Source organism: Corvus brachyrhynchos, unplaced genomic scaffold (assembly GCF_000691975.1).
Source record: "Corvus brachyrhynchos isolate BGI_N302 unplaced genomic scaffold, ASM69197v1 scaffold115, whole genome shotgun sequence".
NCBI lineage: Eukaryota > Metazoa > Chordata > Aves > Passeriformes > Corvidae > Corvus > Corvus brachyrhynchos.
The window spans coordinates 8,519,418-8,542,567 of NW_008239553.1; the positions used below are offsets into that span (position 1 = coordinate 8,519,418).

Consider the following 23,150-nt stretch of genomic DNA (forward strand, 5'->3'; position numbering starts at 1 on the left):
CAAGGAAATGGATCTCTAGGGAGTAATTTGAAGTTAAAAAAAGATTTCTACATGCAGCCCAGGGAAATGCAGAGTTTTATCAGTATTGGCACAGTCCCCAGCAAAGGAATTAGCAAATGTGGAAGAAAAAGAGCTCACACAATTTCCACTCAACTGTGACTAGGCTAACTGCAGTGAAAAGTGTTTCCACTTAATCTGCACTGACCCCTAACCACCTAATGCCTAGGACATTCCTGTTTATTGAATGGAGATAAGTGGGCAGAAATCATGTCAAGGAGGAGACAAACCAATATCATGAAACCCAGTCATGACAATTAACAAAGAGACATAAAGAAGCAAATGTTAAGCATGTGCGCATAAATTGAAAATCAGAACAGAGTCAGAATAGAGACTCCGTACATCAGACATTTATTGATTTCTGAAGGAACACTGCAAGGTAGGTGATGACTAAACCAAAATATGTGAATTGAGAAGAGGGATGTAAAGATATGATGAAAGAGGAGAGAGAGGATCTGTTTGAAGCTTAGTAAGAATTCCTAATTTTCCAATTTTATTTGTACATAAAAGCATGTATTTAATTAGAGATGCAAATGAAACAACGTAAGACATGCAAATAATATACCTGTCAAACAAGATGACAGTTCACAATTTTTTAAATCCCAACCCAACACTTGGCAAAGTAAGAATGGATATTTTTTACTTTTAATGACAGAAATTATCTTAGCACCATGGCCTGCTACTTCAGCCACTCTCCAGAAGTGGACATGTTTACATGAATTATAGTTAAGAATCTGGAGGAATATTTTGCACAGTCCAGCACAACTGACAAAAAAAGCACCATAGTTAAATTACAGACCATGTCACATTAGTCTTAAGTGCCACAGATTTAACTGCAAAGGAGAAATAGAAAAAATACTTGAAAGGCAACAAATAACTAAAAACACCAGAAAGCAATGACTATAAGGCAAAACCAGATATGAGGATGAACTACTAATTGGTAGTTTTGTGTCATCACAATACACGCTTTCAGAAGTAGAGAGCAGAAATCAGTGCACCCAAAGTGTTTAGACAGCTCCACACAATCATGGAGTGCTACAGCCCAGAGGGAAAAAAGATGAGCTGAGCAGTGTAAAAAAGGGAGGTGCCAGGGTACACAAGCTGCCCAAGGCCACGCTGCCATGGCCTTGGACACAAGTGCACTGAATGCAGAGGAGCAGATCTGGGCACAGCTACCGAAGGCAGTGGCAAGAGCAGCAACTACAAGAGCACCAACTTACAAGGCAACCTCAGACTCAGCAGTGCAGGCAAAGCTGAAGACAATGACAGTGCTGGGGCAGGCGGGCAGGCATCAACTCCAGTCTAAGGAGGTCAAAAATTAAGAAGGTAAAGGAAAGGCCTCAGACAGAGGGAAGACTATGTCAAAGAAGTACATCAGAGACCAAGAAGGCCCTCCTCAACAGCAACTTCATGCAAGAAGTATGAAAATGGTTTGGATGTTCTTCGTCAATGAGAGGCCTGACAGGCCACAGTGGCATGGCTAGAAAGCCACTTTCTAGGGTATAGTATAGACGAGGTTAGTGAAACCTCTCTTGGAAAGAAAAAATGTGAACTAGCAGGGACCTTGAGAAAAAAAAAGATAAGAATTGGAGTAATCATCAGGAAATCAAACTGTGCAGACAGGGCTGGGATGCTAACTTGAATCTCAGCACAAATATAAACAGTCTTCCTAATAGTGAGATACTTCAATAAGCATGGAGTCTGATGGTATGCTGAACGGTAAAAACAGTGATGGTTTCACTGTCCCCTGCTTCAGAGTAGCATGAGAGCCAAGCCTTCTGAGGCAGGTGAGTCTGGGCAGTCTCCTAAGATCTGTACAGTTCTCTTATGGAAAGGATTAGGACTCAGCTCATTCACACTGTTCAAAGCATTTACCATCTGAAAGATGACTCCCCAGTATGAATACCTTCACTCACAGCCAGTACAATGAAAGAGGTGCAGAGTCTTTTCTCAAACTGCAATTGGAATTACTGTTGGGAGCAGTGAACTTTGTGTAACAGAATTCAAGTGGGTGGGACAGCCCTGGAATTCAGAACTTCCTGGAAGGACTAAAAGTCAAGCATGACTTAGACTACCTTATGGCTTTTTGGCAAACTGTTTCTTTATTTTCAAAGACACTTCTGTCATTTGTGCCAAGACCTGAACTTTATTTTTTGGTCCAAAAAAATCACCCTTGTGTTGAAAAAATATGACACAGTTTTTGCTCATGGCCTAAAACAACATAACCAAGATGCATGAATTGTACTACTCTGTTTGTGGTGGGAAACTAACTTTGCAAACGGAAGAGCAATCACCTGCATCTCAGTTTTATCATTTGTTTTCCCCACTAGTAAAGAAATGTAGAAGGCAGTGGGGATGATAAGTCAGATGCTCCCACTGCTCTCAGAACACAAAAAACAGAAGACAGACAGTTGTGCTGTAAAGAATGAGTAGAACCTTGCTTATCTTTACATTTCATCTTATTTTATTTTTGGCTTCCAAGAGAATAAAGTGTGGTTTAGAGGTGAGATCTTTGGGCTACAATACTACATTTCACAACTGGAAAGCAGCTAAGTGGGAATATTTCCTGTAAAGCCTTTTATTTTACTTCTGACATGAAGTCCTTAAATATTATGAACTCTTCCTTTCCTTTAAAGGACCCCTTCAGAATCAGTGCCAAGATAGAAATGGTGAAGTTGGGAATGTCTATCCTGCCAAGGAAGAGGGCCTCAGATTACTGTCTCTCATTATTGCAAGGGTGAGCTTGAGGTTTGACCACTTCATGAATCACTCAATAGGCTGGCACAGCCAACACTATTGTGGCTATTCTGACACTTTTATCACCCATTAACTGCTTTGAAAATATCCTCCAGTTCTTACATTCAGGTGGTTTCATGGAAAGGAATGAGTAGCAGAAAATCCAAAAGACTGATAGCTTATAGACCACACCAGCGCTGATTTGATCCGTTTTAAGACAAGGGGGCCACTCTTATTCATCAAAGATGTTTCAGTCTATCTTAAGATTCATGATGGAGATGAGAATGTTACAAAAAAACACCAGCCTGGTGAGAAATCAGTGCAAGAATATCAAAACAAGAGAAACCAGAACGGGTGTCTGCAAAGCAACCAAGATTCTTGGAAAAATTTCTGACTTCCTTTCAGACCATGGGTAATTTGATTAAACACTAATAAAAAAAGTAGTGCCTGAAAGATAATGGGGACAATCCTGAGCTATTTCATTTACAGGCAGTAAGGAAACATAATTGGATGCATTTCTGGATATTTAAGATGATGCCATGATGATTTTTTTGCCTTTTCTTTATACCCCTGTTAGACCTTTTTTACAACTTCTGTATTCTTAGTGCTTTTTTGCCTACATTCTTGGATTTGTTTGTCAAGCTGAGAGACTAAACATTTTAGAAGCTTCATAGCTAGGGATCAGTGTGCCCCAGACCCCAAGGTCCTCTCCAGAACACATTCTGTAAACCAAGATAGAACCATCCAGGAGAGGGTTCCTTGGGGAGGGGGGCTCATTCAAGCCTCTCACTGGGGAATTTTTGATAGATATGCTAATTAGTAAGACCTATAATGTTATACCAGATCTTTTGGGGGTGCATTTTCCAGTGTGCATTTTGGTGCATTTGACCTGGACGTGGTACACCTAAGGATCCTTAAAATAAATACCAAGGTAAAATCCCTTTTTCCCTTCTAACTGTGTTTAACTCCTGATTTTAAGACCAGGAAAAGGTATCACTGAAAAGTGCTTATTGCATGAGAAACAAGCACATAAAAACTACTGTATATAAACAGAAGACATGAATACTGAATTTTCTGGATGCCTCATATCAGGCTCTTATGTTTGTGCAAGAGAAAAGAAAACCATCTTTTATTAGAGTGAATTCATGAAACACTGTGGGTGCTGTAGGCCAGACCTGTTTCACTACTACTTATCTTCTGATTCACTAAGTTATTTTGGAATCCCAAGAAGAGCGCTCAGTCTCTGGAGGTGATAGGAGGGGAATTGGCAGGAGAACATCAGCTCCCTTCAGCTTTAACCAGGCCTTTATCAGAGAGTTATGAATGATACTACATATTCCAGTAGAGTGTCCCTAGAGAACCCTAAAGTGTCTGACTACTGCTGGCCTGGGGCTACAGTTTCTTCACTGGCAAAGGGTCAGTCCAGACCTGTCCATACAAGGGAGAAAAATGAGATTTCTATTCTTCAGTCCCCAAATGAGCAACCTAAGAACAGCAGACAGCCGTAGCTCTTTGCTCCCAGGACACCAGCCAGCACAATGAGGAAAACAAACAAAATGAGGTCAAAAGTCTGCACCGTTTTCTTTCTGTTCATCCTCATTAAAAGCCTGAATCACAGGTCCCTAAAGGAACGGTGCCCCCAGTGCAGTATATCAACATGGAGTCCTTTATAAAAGACTTAAGTCCTTTACTCATAGTGACATGTAGTTTATAACAGTTAACACAGACATTGCCTGAAAGGCTCTTTAATTCCACACAATTCCTACGATTCCAGTGCACACTCTTCTGATATCCAGAAAGGCACTATCAGACCAAGGATGGGTTTCTTGACTTGTCATGCCCACCAAATACAGCACACCTGTCAGTTTCTGTACCTTTAGACCATGCATGGACTACCCATCCAGCTTATCATTTTACCTTTTCCGTTCTAAACAGCCTGAAATTGTAACTGTAATTAGCAGATTATCATCCACAGGAAAAGATCAAATACATATTTGAGTAGTACTGTTTTTTTCTGTATATGATTGTCAAGAGTTCTCATTGCCCACTTGGTACTACACTAGATATCATCCCAATGGAGGAGAGAGTGTTCAACAGAACTCATTCCAGAGCTCTCACAGAATCACACATCTCAAAACAGCCTTTCTGTACTAGCTCCCCCTGAAAAAGCCTCAACACGTCTGCGTCAGGAAGTTGCAAATGACCTGTAAATACCAGAAGCGTCCCAAGAACTTCCAAGAATCCCTATCACCACAAAAGTCAGCTACATGGTCAACAAAAGCTACTGCTTCTTTGCAAGAAGAGTATGAACGTCTCTTTATTTACAGTAATGAGAAGGTATGACCAAGCACAACATATGCACTCTGAGGGAACTGCACAGTCAATAGTAGACAGTATATCCTTTTGGAAGCACATTTTGAAGCATCTCACTACAAGAAAGACGTTGAGGTGCTGGAGCATGTCCAGAGAAGGACAGTGGCATTGGTGAAGGGTCTGGAGTACAAGTCTTACAAGGAGGGGCTGAAGGAGCTGGGGTTTTAGCCTGGAGGAGGCTGAGGGGAGACCTTATCTCTGTCAACAACTACCTGAAAGGAGATTCTAGTCAGGTGAGGTTTGGCCTCTTCTGCCAGATAACAAGTGACAGGACAAGAAAAAATGTCCTCAAGTTGTGCCAGGGGAAGTTTAGACTGGACATTAGGAAAAGTTTATTCACCGAAAGGATGTTCAGGTACTGGAACAGGCTGCCCAGGAAAGTGGTGGAATCACCATCCCTAAAAGTGTTCAAAAGATGTGTAGATGTGGCACTTGGGGACGTGGTTTAGTGGTGGACTGAGCAGTGCGGGATTAACAGCTGGACTCAATCTTAAAGGACTTTTCCAACCTAAATAACTATATGATTTTATTTGCATTGCCCTGTGTTGCAAATGAATGGTTTGTGCTGTTTAAAGAATCAGAGGTAAATGTTTTGGCAAAAAGCAGGTTTTCATATGAATTTGTAACTTTAACAGAGTTCAGGGGCAAGTTTCACTCTATTACTTACCAAATGAATGAAACATAAAAAGGAAAATCAAATCAGAATCAAAGGACATAAGCACAAAAGATAAGGATGCAGAAGGGTTTAGCAGCACTTAATAATTAACTGATTTAACAATTATAAAGCAATCTATCCAATAGGATTTACTATAATTATAACAGTGACTTAATGATAGATTTACATTAACAACATTCGTACGTAATCAAGTCACACACATGCACAGAGGCGAAGAAATGTATACATCTATATCTTTGTGTGTTCCTCCACACAGGAAGTAATTCCACCTTGTGTTAAAAAAACCAGTGCCATGTACCCTGCCATAGTGTCATAACCATATCTGAAGTAGCCAAGCTAGAATCTCTTACTATATCCTCTTATATCTCAGTATTTTTGGACGGCTGTGTAGAAGCAGTTGTTGTTGGGACACTGAATATCTGCTTCACTGTCTTCTATGCTCAGAGCCTCCTCAGAGAAGACTAGGTTTTGAAGTTACTCTCAGGGATGAATGATGAGAAGCCAGGTCCATTCCCAGAACATTACTAAGGCAAGCTTCATTGATACAACCTTGTGAAGGAGCAGGCTGCAGCATGCAGGGCGCAGGGAGGCCTGTGCTTGGCTTTGCAGGCAGTCACGGACGCTGCTGTATCTGCACATGTTGAGGGCACGCAGAGCAGTGCCCAGACTTGTGTGTCTGAAGAAGGTGTGGTTACTGTGACAGTGAAGGTGGACAAACACCATCCCCTCCTATTATCTCCCCAGCACAACCTTGCAGCTCTAGAGTCAAACACCTTTCAGACATCTTCCTCACAGCCTCAGCTAGAAATTGTTGCCAGCTTCCAAGGTAGGGACCACAGCTTTGCCAACAAGTACTCCAGTAGCGTGTGGAGTCTGCCAGTGCCAGCTGAGACTCCCAAATGTGCTTCCTAACAGCTGAGTCTCTCAATGCCAGCTGGACTCCAGAAGAGGAAAGCAGTCAAACAAACACTTGGAGGAGGCTAAGAAGGTGAAATGTTAAAGTGAGCACAAGTTTAAGCAGTGTATTAAACAGTTTGTCAGCCAAGATTTCAAATGTCTTCCTTGCATCACGGCTAGAATCTTCTGCTCCTGTAAGTAATACCTGCCTCCAAAGCACACACAGCCAGAGTAGTGTGTGCTTTATTCTTTGCATACACTTATTCCTTCCTCTTTATGCATTTGGGAATCTGGGCTTTGAAAGTAAAGGCATAGAGGCATGAGGTGATTGTTCTGCATTCTTTTAAAGCTCATGCCAGGTGCAAGTAAGAAAAGCAGAGAAATAAGCTGTGTATTTCTTACAAGATGTAAAGACGCCAGTGCAGCCTTCCCTGAGCTCCCCATGCCAGGTACTCCTATCCACTGTGTGTAAGAGTTACCAAGCCACATGCAGAAGAGCAAGGCAGGCAGCAGGGCTGCAGAGAATTGGGAATGGCTTTGCACAGCACACAAAACAGCCAGAAAGGTTCTAAAACCCATAAAACTGAATTTGACTTCGGAAATAACATTCAGAACACTGCTCTGTCAAAATAAGGCAGAGTGAGAAAGAGAAGCTAATTAGTGTATTTTAGTAGCATTCACAAAATGCATTTCCTTCAAATAGCACAAGCATTTGGTTGCACCTAGAAAACAAACACCAGCAATTACAGCCATCTTCTCTCCTCTCTTTCTTCCTAAGATGAAACCATACTCTGAAAATTGACTCAGTGTCACAAAGGACCAAGCTGGCAGGAAGAATATCAATCAGGTCACCAGACAAAAAAGAGGGAATTTTACATCTATTCATCAGTGTTGTGCCTTCTCAGCAGCAAATAAGGATACTTTATGGAAAAGCAATACATATATACACCTTTACGGAAAACACTTTTTTGCCCTTTACCAATGGAAAAGCCAATGCTGGAAGAAAACTTAATTGGTAACTCAACATTCAATGTGAAAGAATAAATTTTTCTTCAAAGCAAATTTCCAGTGAAATGGAGTTATAGATTCTCCTTAATTATATTTTATTTTAAAAAGGAAAGGAAAAAAAATTCTGTAATTCTGTGCACTAGATCTATTTGAAGGAACTAGAACATTTACTGTTTTATATCTCACCACATCTGAATAAGGGAGATAAAATAGGTAAAATAGGACAAGAATTAAGGCACCAAGGCTAAGGAGTCTTCCCCAAGTCATAGGGAAAACTTGTGGCTGAAAACCAGCCCTAGGAAATCTGACTCCCCTTGCCACATTATAAGAAAGGTAGGCAAAGAGAGCTGGAAGGTTGCATTACCTAACTTAAATACATGCTAAAAGAAAAAAATTATTTATTTTATACATTTACTTTTAGTAGTATGTTAGGTTGATTGAAAGAATGACAAATGTCTCCAGTGCTGCCAGTGCTTATAATTCTACTCTGAATTCAGTTCTCTACAGTGTTTTTCTTAAACATGCAGTTTCTGGAGCCATGTAATGACATGAAAATTACAGCAACAAAAATGACTTAATAGTTACCCAGGATAGCAAACACAAACTGGAAAGACTCAGAAACCAGATGGCTCATAAATATGTTTAATTTGATGATTTTTAACCCTATCTGTGAAACCTGAGCTTAGAGAATACAAAAAACAGAAGAACAGTGCTTGCTATACTTTTTCCCTTTGCCATTCTCAGGAAGATTACACAAAGATACTTTGACCAGCTTTATTTCTTGCCCCTTTGTGTATTTGTGTCACAAAGGATGAAAGGACATGCTGAAGAATATTCCTGTATGTAGCTGATGTTTCTTTAAAAGCTCATGGGAGCACTTCTGTGTATGCTAGAGAGTATGAAACATTTTGTGCATAAAATTTAAGCCTGCGCTCAAAACTTTTTTACTGTCTTCCTTTAAGATGATAAATGCAAACCCTCACTCTCCACCTTCAGAACAGTTTCAGTCCTATCCATAAATGTTTAAGAGCACCTCCTCTTAACAACACTCTGTACATGGCGTGGATCAAAGTTGAAAACAGACTATTTTGTCTGAAGGGCTAGGGGGAGACTTGAACAGCACACAACATCATGGTGTATATCTTATTCCTCAGTGCCATAGCATCGATGGTAGGATTCAGACTGTCAGCCCAAATTTGTCCCCTAAAACTGTTACAAGTTTTGTTAACTGAATGCAAAAAACCTAACATGTTCCAAAAATAAGAAACTGTCAAAACCAGAACTAAATGATAGCTAAACCAAATATTTTTCTAGTTAGTAAAACAGGATTGTAGGTGTTTTCACTGTGGTACAAATTCATAAGGTAGTTACCAGCTCACTGACACCAAGCTGACAAGGCTGGCATTGAGCACTTGCTCCCTTGGAGAGATTGAAAAGCAGCCATCCCTGAGTTAGATCAGGTTGTATTCACATAGTCTGAATTCAGATGTCTAATCCTACAGGCTGGTTTCACAAGATACTTATTTCCAAGACTGTTGGGAGAGATTCAGAAAACAAACCCCAGCAGACTAAGAGTTTCCCAGAACAATTTCTTCTGCCCCAGCACGCCTTGCTTTTAGCCCCACAGTGAGACTGATCCCCTTCTTGTCCTTGTGCAGCAATCACCATACCCTCAGTTGTACCTAACACAAGCTGTAAAAGGTCACATCATAACTGAAACATTAAAATTACGTACAAAGCAAGAAAGCTTTTAACCTAGATCATTTCAAAGCATCCCTGCAGTACAACTGACAAAGCTGAGATGAGACCCTGCAACCAGTTGGGGGTTGCCTAGAGAGTTTGAGACAAGCACGCAAGCTGGAGAGATCAGATCACCCGGATGTTGACCTCCATGTTCACTCAGTCTCAAGAGCCCAAAGAAACCAGTAGAAGAATCAGCACTTCTATTTCTGAAATTCTGCATTTACTTGTGTGCTGCTTTTGGCTGGGGCAGAGTTAATTTTCTTCACAGCAGCTGGTATGGGGCTATGTTTTGGATTGGTGCTGAACATAGTGATGACAATATAGTGATGTTTTTATTATTGCTGAGCTTACACAGAGCTGAGGCCTCTTCTGCTTTCCATGCTACCACAGCAGTGAGGGGACTGGAGGTGCATGGGAGGTTGGGAGGAGACACAGCCAGGACAGGTGATGCCAACTGACCAAAGGGATATTCCAGACCGTGTGGCTTCATGATCAGCATAAAAAATGTGGGGAAGAAAAAGGAAGAGGGGGATGTTCAGAGTGATGGTGTTTGTCTTCCCAAGTCACCATTACATGTGATAAGGCCCCCTCTCCTGGAGATGGGTGAGCACCTCTTTGCCTATGGGAAGCAGTGCATGAATTCCTTGTTTTGTTTTGCTTGTGTGCACGGCTTTTGTTTTCCGTATCAAACTGTCTTTACCCCAACCCCTGAGTTTTCTGACTTTTGCCCTCCTGATTGTCCCCCCACTCAGACTGGTGGGGGAGTGAGTGAATGGCTGCATAGGGCTTCATTGCTGGCTGGGATTAAACCACAACAACTTGATATAAGTTACGCCTCACCTTTCTCAGTGGAAGAATATCAATAACAGTATTAATTGGGCTGTTGCTTCTCATCAATCCTTCTTATTGCAGCCACAAAGCAATTCCTACCAGTAATGAAATAACTTCTCCATCTTACCCTATGTATACCTTAGTACAAAAGTGATTGTAATTTCTTCTGAAACTCAATTGAAAACAACTACTGGCTAGATTTACCAAAGCTGATAACCTGTACACTCACATGCTGCACAGATCCCTGAAAAACTGTAATCACTATATAAAATAAACAATTAATGTACTATCATACAAAATCAAAAGCAGCCCCTGAGTAGTGTACAGTTTTGGATAACTGCATCCACTGCGGGAAGACAACATGTTTAGAGCAAAGGGGTTTTCCACATATTTTCAGGTTCTAAAATAAGTTCCAAATAATCTGCAAAAAACCCCACCCACCATATTTTTCCTTTCATTAATTTTCACACACACACATATATATACAGGAAGGCGTACAAGAGGGAAAAAAATTGTGTGGGAATCAAAATATGAAGGTAAGAAATAAAAATCTTATGCCCTGTCCAAAATTCAGCAAATAAAAAATGAAAATAGCTTTTGGAAGGTAGGCTAAATGCTTGTGTCTCATCAGACCAATCTAGTACAGCCCTAGATGAGGTGAAAAGAGCTAGATCTGCATACATCTCCCAGTTTTCTATCCACCTGAACGGCTAGAACACAAGCCCTTTTAACACAGCTAAATAAAATCCAGCTTGGTTTACTCCCGTTGTTTTGCTTATAATTAATTCACAAGTTCATTTTTTGCAAATTTTACTGACTTTTGTCTGTAGGACTGCAACAGACTGACGAACACAATGTCAAACTCTGGGAAAGTTTAGATTCTTCTAAGAACCTGATAGATCTTGAAGGGCCAGGAGGCATGTGGGACTTCAGGAAAGTTGAAAAAAATTAGTAATAGCAATGATTATGCTATCAGGGCTTATAGGATTCATAAAGTCCAGTTTCTCACTAAACTCTAGTCTGAACTGTTTGCCTGCATGGGGTTAAAGAAAGCTTCCTTCCGAGGTTTTAAATACTATTTGAGTTCCTGCAGTGACTATAAACACAGAAAATGCTCCTGTTGTGAACTACATACTTTAAAAGTGTTACTCATGTAAAGAGATTTGAATTCCAGCACAGTACACATCAAAATACCACAGAGAAAACTCTAAAAACATGTTAGAGACCATGGAAATTTTAAGCAGTCATGCTTTTATGTGATTCTATTTGCTGAAGCCTAAGTAATAAATAGGTCTTTAATCACTCAGAGCTCAGTAGGAAAAAAAAAATATAAAGAGCAAATATTTGGAAAATTTAAACTGCAGTTAAATATAACAACAAAACCAGAAAATTTTTAAAAATCAAGACATCTGAGTTATTAGAAGTGTGTAAGCATAATCATCCATGCTCCTGCATTGTCTAAAATATTAGTCAAGGCACATGGGTCTGCAAAACCACCAAATTAATTATCCAGTGAAGCAAAGCCATTGTTCAGTTCTGGTCCAGAGTGAATTCAGCTTTGCCTGAGGTTGCTTGAGTTCAGGCTGACAGCTGCTAACCCCTCTTTTGGTAATCCAAAACCACACTGGCTGGGCTCCTCACCTCCATTGGAAAAGAATTCCTTCATCCTGCTCTGCCGCCCAGCCTTGGCCACCTCCTCTCCTCTGTGTGTGTCCCCAGTTTCCTCCTGCCTTCCTAAGGCCAGGAAAGCAGAGCAGATATTGTAAGGCAGAGCTACAAGGGAAAGTGCACAAGCAGAGTTCACCCTCAGCATATAGAAAAAGGTCTTGGTCACAGCCACAGAGCCACTCAAACCAGCCCTGCATGACTGCATGGAAGCAGGCACTTCCAACAGCACCTCTGATGTGGGAATTGTGATTCCAGCCGACTGTGACTCTGAACCAGTAACCTGTCTGGTTCAGCTCTCATTGAATTTCCAGCATGACCCTCAGTTCTGCTTCAAGGCAGGAGAAAAACATCCAGTTTGGGTTTCTACTGGCTTCTGAATAGCACAAAACTCTTCACCAGAACAAGGTAGGAATAGATACTTATCACCTCCTGTACTTAATTCTGTGCAACAGAACACCATCACATCCTTTCATGTCACTTACTACTGTCACTCTCAGTTACTTCATCACTCCTGTATTTTTAATATGTAAATATGTATCACCATAAACATAGACACAGAGGAGAGGTGTGGATGCTCTAACTCCAGAAAGTTCGGCTGTTTATGCCCTCAAACACATGCTGTGCTACAAACTGGGAAAAAAAAAACCTAACTGAGCAACTGAAATACATGAATAAATGCATCATTCTTGGCTGATAAGCCAAAGCTTATGGGATTTCAGATACCAATTAGCTGAAAATCTGTGATGTCTTATTAAAAGACATGGTTCTCCCATTAGACAGGGCAAAAGTTCATCTGAGTTGCAAGGATAAATCTGTGCTTTTTGAAAAGACTTCAGCTTTTAATTTTATATTATAATTCTATATTTCACTCTTATTCTTGACTAACTCTGATGAGGTTGTTGTACAATAGGTTTTTAAACTCAATCAGTGCTAATGTCAGGGAGGTTTATACCTTCACAGGGAATAGAATAGTTCAGTTGGAAGGGACCTACAACAATCACATAGTCCAAATGCCTAAAATAAATATAAAGCCAGCTGGAAATCTTAAGTTTTTCACCAACAAGTGGAAAATTGTGTCAAGTTTCATGGTTTTACAGCCAGCTTTTTCTTAGGGAGCACATATAGAAAATCAACCTGAAATTCTCCCAAAAAGATAGCATTTGGCCTGTGGGTGAATATCTCACTGAAATTCTGAGCTCTTTATTTACTCAGTACACATGGCAGAGTTGCTTTTTCTAGGTGAGGAAGACTGGAATGTCACCTTTGTTTCCTTTTATGTCATTTCTCTCTGTTTCCATTTCTGCTCACGGGTCCAGTTGTGCTGGTAGGGTACAACTGGGAGAAGCCACAACATGGAGATACACCACCTTGAGGAAAGCAAAATGTTTCAGTGACACCCTGCTGCTTGCCTGGAAGCTGTAATCCTTTAAGCACTGCAGAGGCCCAGAGAGGTCCTGACACCACATTTGCTTAATTGTAAAGGTTCTACACCTTGACTTCCCTCCTGTGCATCCAGCACAAAAAGGCGGGAAGCTGACCTTCCCCAGGCACAGACCCTCTGTAACCTAGTGGTGCTGAACAAGTCACAGTCTGAAACAAAGGCTCTCTGTGTTCCTCCTGCAACACACAACACACCACTGTGGTCTGTTAGCACTCTCATAAGGGAGCTGTTCTCCCTACGCACTCAGAGTACATCTGTCAGCTACAAGTCACCTCTCATCAAACACTACAATTCACTCCTTTTCCAAGCCAGCCTGCTCTCCTACCTGCCATGGGTTTCATCTTTGGACATGCTGTTAGCGGGCCACATGAAAGCACTGGGTTTGTTACATGCCAGTAGACGAGAGAAGCAGAGGAGCAATTATAATGGAATGGGAGGAAGAGGAATTGTAAGAGGAAGGACTGATGCTGAGAGGCAGGAAAAGACTATAAGCCTGATCCAATTAATTAACATAATTAATGTCATTATTTTCCTCCTCTGATTTAAGGATTCAATACAGGAATCATGCTTACTCGTAAGAGTCTCAGATAAAAGTCTCCAGATACAGAAGGCAAGATGTTGCATGGCTGTAACTGTATTCCCGTAGATATCCATCAATTTAAGTTAACTATGAACCCTGTGGGCTCCTTCCTCTCCATATATTTCTGGAAAGAGCTCGCCTGCCTCTCCTTTCAGCAGCCACTTTGTGCTTCTGCTTTTACTAAAGGTTTGCAAAAAGTTACTTTTGTTTCTTTTATTTCTGAGAAACTTGACCCAATACCAAGCTACAAACAGTACAGTCACTGTCTGCATGTAGAGTAATGAGCATCAGCCTAAGAACAATCACCTGCATGCACAAGTCCATGCACAGATTGGAATGTGATATTATAAAATAACTGGACAGTTTTAATTCAGGATTTTCCAAATTACTGGCAAGCCCAAAGAGATTTTAAAAAAGCAAACCAAACAAAAACCTGTCACAGGTCAACCTAAAAATCTTCCAGAGCAGAAGTTTTATAAAATTGCACAGACCAACACACTTCAGGGAGTGCTGGACTAGAAGAGCTCATGTCAAAACGAAACATTTAATAACTAATCATGTTTTATGCTTTTGAAATAAATATTTCAGATTTCTGAATGCAAGGCTTTTCTGCGCAAAAGTGTGAAATAAAAAAAAAATAATTAAAACATGTAGATATATTTGAATGTCTCAGTACAAACTACCTGGTGCACACACAAAACAAATGACCAAATGTAGCAGCTCAAAACCTAGACCACTTTATGAAGCATTTCACTTTATTGTCACACATCAGCAGTTTTCACTAAAATTAATTCAAGATGAAAATTTCTCTCCACTCTTGTCACAGATATCACAGATGCACTTCCACACACCAGCACAGCCAGCATACACTGCTTCACATATACAAGCAGGCTGAAGACAGGAACCCTCCTATCCTGTGTATCTGTTTAGTACTCCAGGGAGTGGGAGAGGAATGCTTTTGAAACTTCACTGGAGTGAGGCATCCTTTTCTCCAACTTTGATCTTATGGATTAATTAGAAAATGTGCAGCTATGTGACATGGACAGAAAGATGGATTTCTTCTATGGCTGCTCATAAGACATTGACTTCAGCTCTAAAGTAAAAGTACAGGTGGCTCACTACCTGATTTCTGCCTCCTGCAACTTAGTCCTCCCTCCTGATGCAGTTTAGAAATCCCTGTGTTTGCCTGCATGTGCTCCCTTACTGTGGGATTCCCATAGATTTATCATATCCTTTTCCACTGTATTTCAAAGACTCCTCAACTTGGTAATGTCCATGACTTAAAAAGAACTGTCTTGTTTTCATTTCAAGGCATCCACCCAATATTTGACTTTCAGTGACAGCCATAGCGCCTTGAATTGGATATTCGGACTGGGCACAGTGTATGGAGACATGCTGTCATTTGCACAGTAAAGCACTGTGGATACAACTCCTAAGACAAATTTCAAGGATCATTCGATGCTGTTCTGGTTGGAACCATTTAAGTGAAACCACTACTGCTCCTGTGTGCTACTTTAACTGAGCAGAGATAGGCACAAGAAGAAGAAAATAAGAGAGAAGTTCTTCGATGAAGAGACAAAAGAGAAGACAGGGTCCCATCCCTTTCATGCTTGACATGCTCTCCTCCAACAAAGGGATTCACAAAGCACTAAATGTTTGTCTAAGTGAAATAGAGGCACTGGTTTATTTTAAGTTGGCTTACAACAAAATAAGGTACTTCCATATCTTCATGCTCATGTGGACTGACTAAACTTAAGCCAGTTAATACTCCTTCTACAAAACAGGTCAACTCAGTTCTGAGAGGCAGATAAACCCAGGGCGAGACACAAAAAGTTTAGGGCTTCTGAAAACTGTTTGTTAGACAGATGCAAGCGTCCAGGAATGGGGGGTTCTTCATTGCCACACTGATACACCATTCCCCAAACAAAAAGCTGGCTGTCTTACTCCTAAACCCACCATCAAGCTTCCTATGCTTCTCTGCCTTAGAAAGGATTCAACAAAACCCAAAACCATAACTATTCACCAGGCTGAAATTTAACGTAAGTTACCCTATTCTGTGACATCTGCACTACAAGTGCTGGAAGGGACTGTAAAGAAATCCTGACAAAATGCCTCTGCTAATATTATCTCATGGACTGTGGTTATACTCAATAGCTAAACTCTGAGCAATGACATAAACCTGACCACACATTCAGAAGGATGGTTGAGGTTTGCTCAGTATGTATGTTCTGCTGTAATTTTGCAGATAGCTGGCTCTACACAATCAAAGGCAAGAGTATGACATGTGGCCAAGCACAGCCTGGTTTCTCACAGAAGAGGAAAGGACGGACCTACCCAGCCCTCACCAAGCTCAAGTAATCAAAAGAAAAGAATCCAATATGAAGGCTCAAAGTAACACTTGTGCTTAAAATAAAGGAAATTCTCCCAGACATTCATTTGGCAGCTTTTTTCACCTTATTCCTAACCACCTCCTGAGACCTGAGGTTAGTGTGCAACCTGAGCCTCCAAATGACTGTGAAGTGGCTTTCACACTGAACAATGCAATGCATACCTGTGCCCTGAGTCCTTTCCTGGTTTTGTTACCTTCGGTTTGGTGGTTCTTTTTCTGAGGGTTTTTTCCTACTGTCATTCTCTACAACTTCCTGAATTTTCTCATAGTGTCTTAATTTTTGCACCAAGAGGAGTTACAACATCCCCCAGTGTTTCGATGTGCCAAAAATTGTCAGTGGATGGGAACTCTGAAATCATCCTTTTATGACAGAGCTCATTAGAAATTCATATGCCAGCCAGGAAAATAAAAGAGAGAAAATAGGACCTGCAAATCCCTCATCACTTGGACCTTGGGCTTTCCAAATAAAGAGGGAAATGTAAAGCCACTCCAATAATATGCTGCAGTAAAAATTCTGCAGTGGAAATACAAGTGGTTTTTAAATTAATTGACTATAGAGTCTGAGAGCTGACCATAATAGCCCTCATAGTGAGGCAAGGAACCCCCATGTGAAGATTATGACAGCAGCTACACAGTTAAATGCTCATGCATTGAAGTCTCACCCTGAGTGATTGAGATTATTTTTGGCAGAAGATTGGAGAGAGATTGTAAAATGTGCGCTTATTTTCATTTAGCTCTTTACTTACTCTTTCTGTAACACACCCTTTTTTAAATCTCTTTCCTAATACAGACCTGCTTCATATCATAGACTTGGATATACAGCAAATATAATTATTGTTCCTTACATTAATCTTACTTGCATGTTGAAAGCCACTCCACCAAAAACACTGGAAAGATACTTAGCAGTTCTTGATGAGACCACATGCCATAAAAGTTGAGGCTTTAGGGACATACAGCTCTGCTAGCATGAGGCACATTTGTCCTGGGACCCTTTGAAAGTAAAACAACCTCCTTCCTCCCAATAGAAATAAAAGGCCAGAAATAGCCTGAAATCAAAAACTCTGTGCTATGCCTTAACATACAATTGTAAATAGAACTAAATCATGAAACCTGCTTAGAAACTAATGTCCCAGTGTGTCTTCATATAAAAGTAAATATATGCAAGTTCATCATTTAGTCAGAGAGAGAAATGCACTGCGCTAGCAAGAGCTAGCTGTAGCGGCCAACAACCTGTTTGCCTTTCCTCCTTTCCTGCGTGGAAGTTACATGATCTGTTACACTGAGAAATACAAAGTGTCTCCTGATCCTTGTCTAAGGGTCAAGTTGTAGTCACTGTATCTACACTGGTGGTACTACTGTAACTGCAGATCTCTGAGAAGTTCAGCATGTCCTGATTGAGGCTTTTCTTTCCTAATTTGCTTGGCACTGTGCACATATAGTAAATGTGTCCCACTCCTACTTTATTCTCCCATCTTTGGTTGCATGCATGCTTCCACCTCCCAACTTCTCTCCTATTCCTGCAGCTTCCCTCCTAACATCTCTCTTCTCTCCTACTGTCACTTCATTTCTTTTGCTGTACTTCAGAACCAAAGCTGACAGTGACAAACAGCAGCACAAAGATTCCTTTCAAAACTTAACCTGAGAACCACTTTCCAGGTGGGAGCTCCTAAGTCCACCTTTTATAGTCCAAATATTTTCTTCTCTCTTTATCTCTGTCCCTCATCTCCCTGCTTAAACAAAGCATCCTCTCCAAACGACACCCTTTCCTGTAAGCAACCTTCTCTACTCCTGGAGCATTACTTTCACCCACCTCTCTAAAACAGCCCCAAAGAAAACAATCCAATAGCCAGAGAAACAAAATGGTCCTAGGGTAAAGCTGTTAGTTTCATGCTGAACCCTTGTACAACTACTGCCTGCATCCAGCCTCAGAGCCTCGACAGCAGCAGCTTTTCTAAAACTACAGATCACCTATTCATTTCAGTGAACAAAATTTACTTACAATCAATAACCATCAAGATTCATCTTCCCTCATGTCACGCACTTTATATATGTTTCATGCATGTACTTTCACTCCCCATCTCCCCTTTTCCCCCTACTGTTCTGAAAAGAACATTTTTCTGGTTTTAAAGGTAAAAGGGAAGGGGCAATAAGTCTGAGTCTCTGGGCAGAAGAGGGACTTTGCAAAATAAGGAGATAAGGGGGAAGAAAAATAAGTTCCTTACCCACTGCGGTGACCCACAGCACCAGCTGTGGTAGCCGGTTCATGGCTCTGCGGGGTGCGGGCTGGTCCCACCCGGGTGCGCGGCTATGGAGGGGATGTGCCAGGCTCTTCCTGCGGGCTCCGCTGGAGCTCTGAGACCGGGCTTGGGCTCCTGCTGCCTTGGAGGAAAATTCCCACCTCCTGCTCGGGAAGGCTCGTATGGGTCCTAGAGCCACCCTCCCTTCCTTGCCTCCTCCTCCTCCCGTTTTGCATACCGCTTCTGCACGATCAGCAAATCCAAAAGGCAGTTGCTTCAGACATGAACATATCCATCTATAAATTTGCAGGCATTAGTACTCACGAGGACAAGATGAATTCCTAATCTTACTGGGTTTTTCCCCGCTCTCAGTCTTCTCTTGCAGCTGGCTCAATAACACACACGAGATTCATGCTGGACTAAACTCAGCTTGTATTTAAGATGATCCCCGTGGCCTGGAAGTGTGTTCACTGACTGCCCTGAAAGAGAAATTGAACCTATTTACACAACCTAGATACCTTTCTTCCCTTAACTTCACTTATAACCACTTAAATCCAGAGCAGGACAGCCTCTGTTGGAAACACACAGTGAGGACCCGTAGCGCAGCAAAGTGTAGGTATTCCACCTGCGAGCTTAGGCATTCGCTCTTTAAACACTTTAATTAAAACTCCTTTTTCTTCTGGACCATCAGCATTTCAATTACACTAGTTCACTCTGCCTTCAATTGCTTTGCAGGTGTGTCTTTCCTTCGTGGGGAGTTTATTCTAAAATTGATCTTATTTTTATAATCAGAATGCATTCTTTATGACTAATTCTCCATGTAGATACTCTTACCCTGAATTAGGGGTGATTTAGTCCAAATTAGCATAATTTATTGTGGATGTTGTGAATTTATCAGGTATTATCTGAGTCTTGAGTACAATACCATTCAATATGTAGGAGCTGGAGGGATTTGGAGCTGACATGAACTAAAGCCCTTATAGGTCTGGTGGGCCTGGCACTTTCAAAGCAGAAGCCTGCATTCCATATTTAATTGTGGTTCACAGATTAGACAAAAAATTTAATTAATTTACTTAACCTTCTCTGAGTCTTCCACCAATATCTATGCAGCTCTCAAGGGTAGACTTTATTTTTGTATCTTAATCGTGTATTTGGATCTACAAACTTGCTTTTTGTTCAGCAACACGTTGCTAATTTCATCAGATTTACAGAGGCTTATTTTTGAACACAACCTGGATGATTTGGAAGTAAACATCATTCTGAGGCTTTCCTCTATGGCCACATCAATTACAAAATTATGGTAGCAATAAAGACAGATATTATTTGTTGCTTACTAGTTGAATTATATTAACTGTCTCCCAAGCAAAGTAATAGACCAAGATCAGATATAAAAAAAAGAAAAAAGCTGCCAGCTTTCCATCTCTTCATAAATAAATTTCTTGGCTGAGGCTCTGGGGTTGCAAAGCAGGTAATTTTTTACTCCCAATAGGTAAAAAGTAGAGGCACCTCAGGAAATTTCCATACTTATCTAAACCCTCCCATGAAGAGAAATGTAAATAATCTGTATCTGCAAGGAACTGGTAGCAGCAGCAGACACTGTTTCTGTTAACACTCAGTTTTAAAGAAATTTGTATTTTCCATGGTTATGGAACTGGTTTTCATTTAGTTTGGCAAAGAGAGATGAATTCCGAGGCTCATTACAGAAATGTGAGGCATTCTATAAAAAAGAGATAGATGCTTGTGATGCTTTTAAGCAGAGGGTAAAAGCAGGAGATAAGGTGACTAATCTCTGACCAACTGCCTCATTAGACACTTTTGAGAGGTTGAGCCCTGGCTAAGCAAAGTAGACCTTGGTCTATGGGAAGGTCCATAATTAATCCTCAACAAGATATCTGTCAAGTAAAGCTTCACCCAGACCAGACAAATACTGTTATTTTAGGGAATCAAAGATTTTAAAGATAAAGGACAGGATACAGAAAAAACAAATGTCGCGCAGTGAAAAACACAAGAAGATATACAGAGTATGAAAACAATAGAAGTCAGAACAATGCCCAGCATTTGGAAGGGGGACAGGAATTACAAGCAAGTACCACTCACCAGCAGTGTGCAAGTCATACAAGAGCATGCACAGAAAAAGCCCAACAACAACAAGGGAATCGCAGCAACACCGCTAGTGCAGAAGAAACCTCTGAAGAAGTAATTAGGAACAATGGACAATGCTGCATCATCAGAGAGCTGGACTGTCAGTCAGGAAGCAATTGGGACTATTACAAGCTTTTAAACTGGGCACTTACTCACTAGAGCACTGCCAGAATCTGGACACTAGCAACTGAAAAAACCCACTGGTCTTGAATAATGGTACCATCTTTGGCTCAGCAACACAGGAACAACCTACTGGAGCCCAGGAGAGGGAAGCAGATGTGCTTATGCTTATTCTTACATTTGTCTGAGGGCATCCACTATTGTAAACATGACACAGGAATCTAACCCATCTCAAAAATGTTTGGAATAGGGTTGCAAGAAAAGTTCCCACCGTGCTACCAAGAAAATGCCTCAGAACTGAAGGGAGATGAGGCACTCAGCTGCTAAGCAAGCAGAGCTTCAGCAATGAAGGTCTAGTCAGTGCCAGAAAAAAAGAAGGAGTTTTCACTTACATGTACACTCAGGGGACAAAAATTACAAACAGTGGGAAATATTTCCCACATAAAGGAAGAAAACATTGGAGAGGTGACTGATCCAAAATACATTTCTACATGGGACACAAAGCAAGGCAAATGTTCACGTAACTCCAACACCACCTTTGAACCACCATACAGTTCTGTCTCGGGCTGCATGGTGCATAGAAATATACAGCACATTTTTGATAGTATATCCAGTACAAAAGTCTGTATCATGATATTTTAATCTAAGAAAAAGATGAGAAAAATGCAGCAGAGATTTCATAAACCTTTCATGAGAAACAAGCTGTAGGGCAAAAGCTAAACAAAAATTCCTTATGATGGAAGTAATATCCAGGAAAGCAAGGTGAATGGGGTGAGATGGTACAGACTGGGCACACTAAGGTGAAGGAGTACAGACTCGTTTCAAACAAACACAAAGCATGTAAAGAAATTTGTCCTCAGTCAGCCTGCCTTAGCACCCTAAATACTGGTCGACAAAAGTCTTTAACAGACATAGGATTTGACTACTATGAAAACATCTGGAAACAGAAGACATTAACCAAAGATATCTCAGTGACAGAGATGGTATCTAAGCACAAAACTAACTTGTTTTTGGATTCTTCTACTGAGAATATTGATCATTTTTTTAAAGTTGTATTGTCAGACTTTGAGACTGGTCACTTATCCATAAAACAAACTGGGTGTTAGTGTACATAAATAAAGAAAGAAGATTTGGCTTTACTCCATAGCCATTAAAGCTTCACATCTTCATGCATGGAAGAACTATGTAAGCTAAAACTGATCATAAAACTCTTTACAGCCTAAGGGACCTGGAAATTCTCAGCATAACCTTTCCCATAAGCAAAAAAGCTACAAAAGTATTTTGGTTTCAAATATATGATTTCAGTGTTCCATAAAAACTAAGCAAGATCTGGTGATGGTTAGACGCTTGATCTCTGGATTACTTTACAAAGGAATTATGAAGAAAATATATCCAGACCCAGATTTTATGCCTGTTGCACACACAAGGTCTTTAAGAAAAAATATCTATCTGGTGTCAGACAAAATGTGAACTTTGATTGACACAGACACTGCTGAGAGCACACCCCTGCAAAAAGTGATTGGGGCCAGTGCCACAGATAACACCAGTTGCTCCAAGTTGTGCATAATAGCTAAAAGTCAGGCTTTACCCCTTAAAATTATAATAGGTTAAAAGGGGTTGAATTTAATTAAGTGTGACTTTGTTTCAATGAAAATTAAATCCTCAGACATCACACAAAAAAGTGTAAAAAAAGAACATGCACAGAATCATTTACGGATTTAAAATCTAAAAACAGGACCAATGATGTTTTACACCAGCTTCAGATAAATAGCAAGTTTGAGGAAATTGTTGCAATGCTTGTTGCACAGGAGAGAAGGAGAGGTAAAGATGTAGGTGGTGGAAGGAGGGAAAAAAATCATGATGCTCTATAGCAAAGGCAGGATATATTTTCACTGCTGCTAGGAGAAAACAAACTTATTGGTGTCCTTAACTATCAAATCCATTCCTGTGTAGGAGAAAATCTAAGTCATTTGTCCATGATAGCACTATCCTTGCTGCATTTTAGAGAACCTGTGCTAGTAATGTCTGACAATCAGACACCTTTAATAAACATGAGATTTAGCAGTTTGCAGCGAAGTACATACAAGGCATGTCACTGTAAGTCCCCATTATTTCCAGTACAACAGGTCAGTAGAAAGCAGTGTCAAAATAAAGCACCTACTAATGAAAAATTATAGAGAGCGTATTCAGCTGTGTTAAATCAGAGCATGACACCAGCAAAACACAGCTTGTCATTTGCTGACATTTCATTC

The 23,150-nt window shown here is 40.6% G+C and overlaps 1 protein-coding gene across 1 annotated transcript in view; it reads right to left on the bottom strand.

Moving 5' to 3' along the window:
* The window catches only part of LTK (leukocyte receptor tyrosine kinase), a 97,389-nt gene extending 78,293 nt beyond the window's left edge, over window positions 1-19,096 (bottom strand). The window contains exon 1 of the mRNA XM_017742095.1: window positions 18,622-19,096. Coding sequence (XP_017597584.1) covers window positions 18,622-18,664 — 43 coding nt within the window. The 5' untranslated portion in view covers window positions 18,665-19,096. The remainder of the gene's footprint in view (window positions 1-18,621) is intronic.
* Window positions 19,097-23,150: the final 4,054 nt, after the last annotated feature.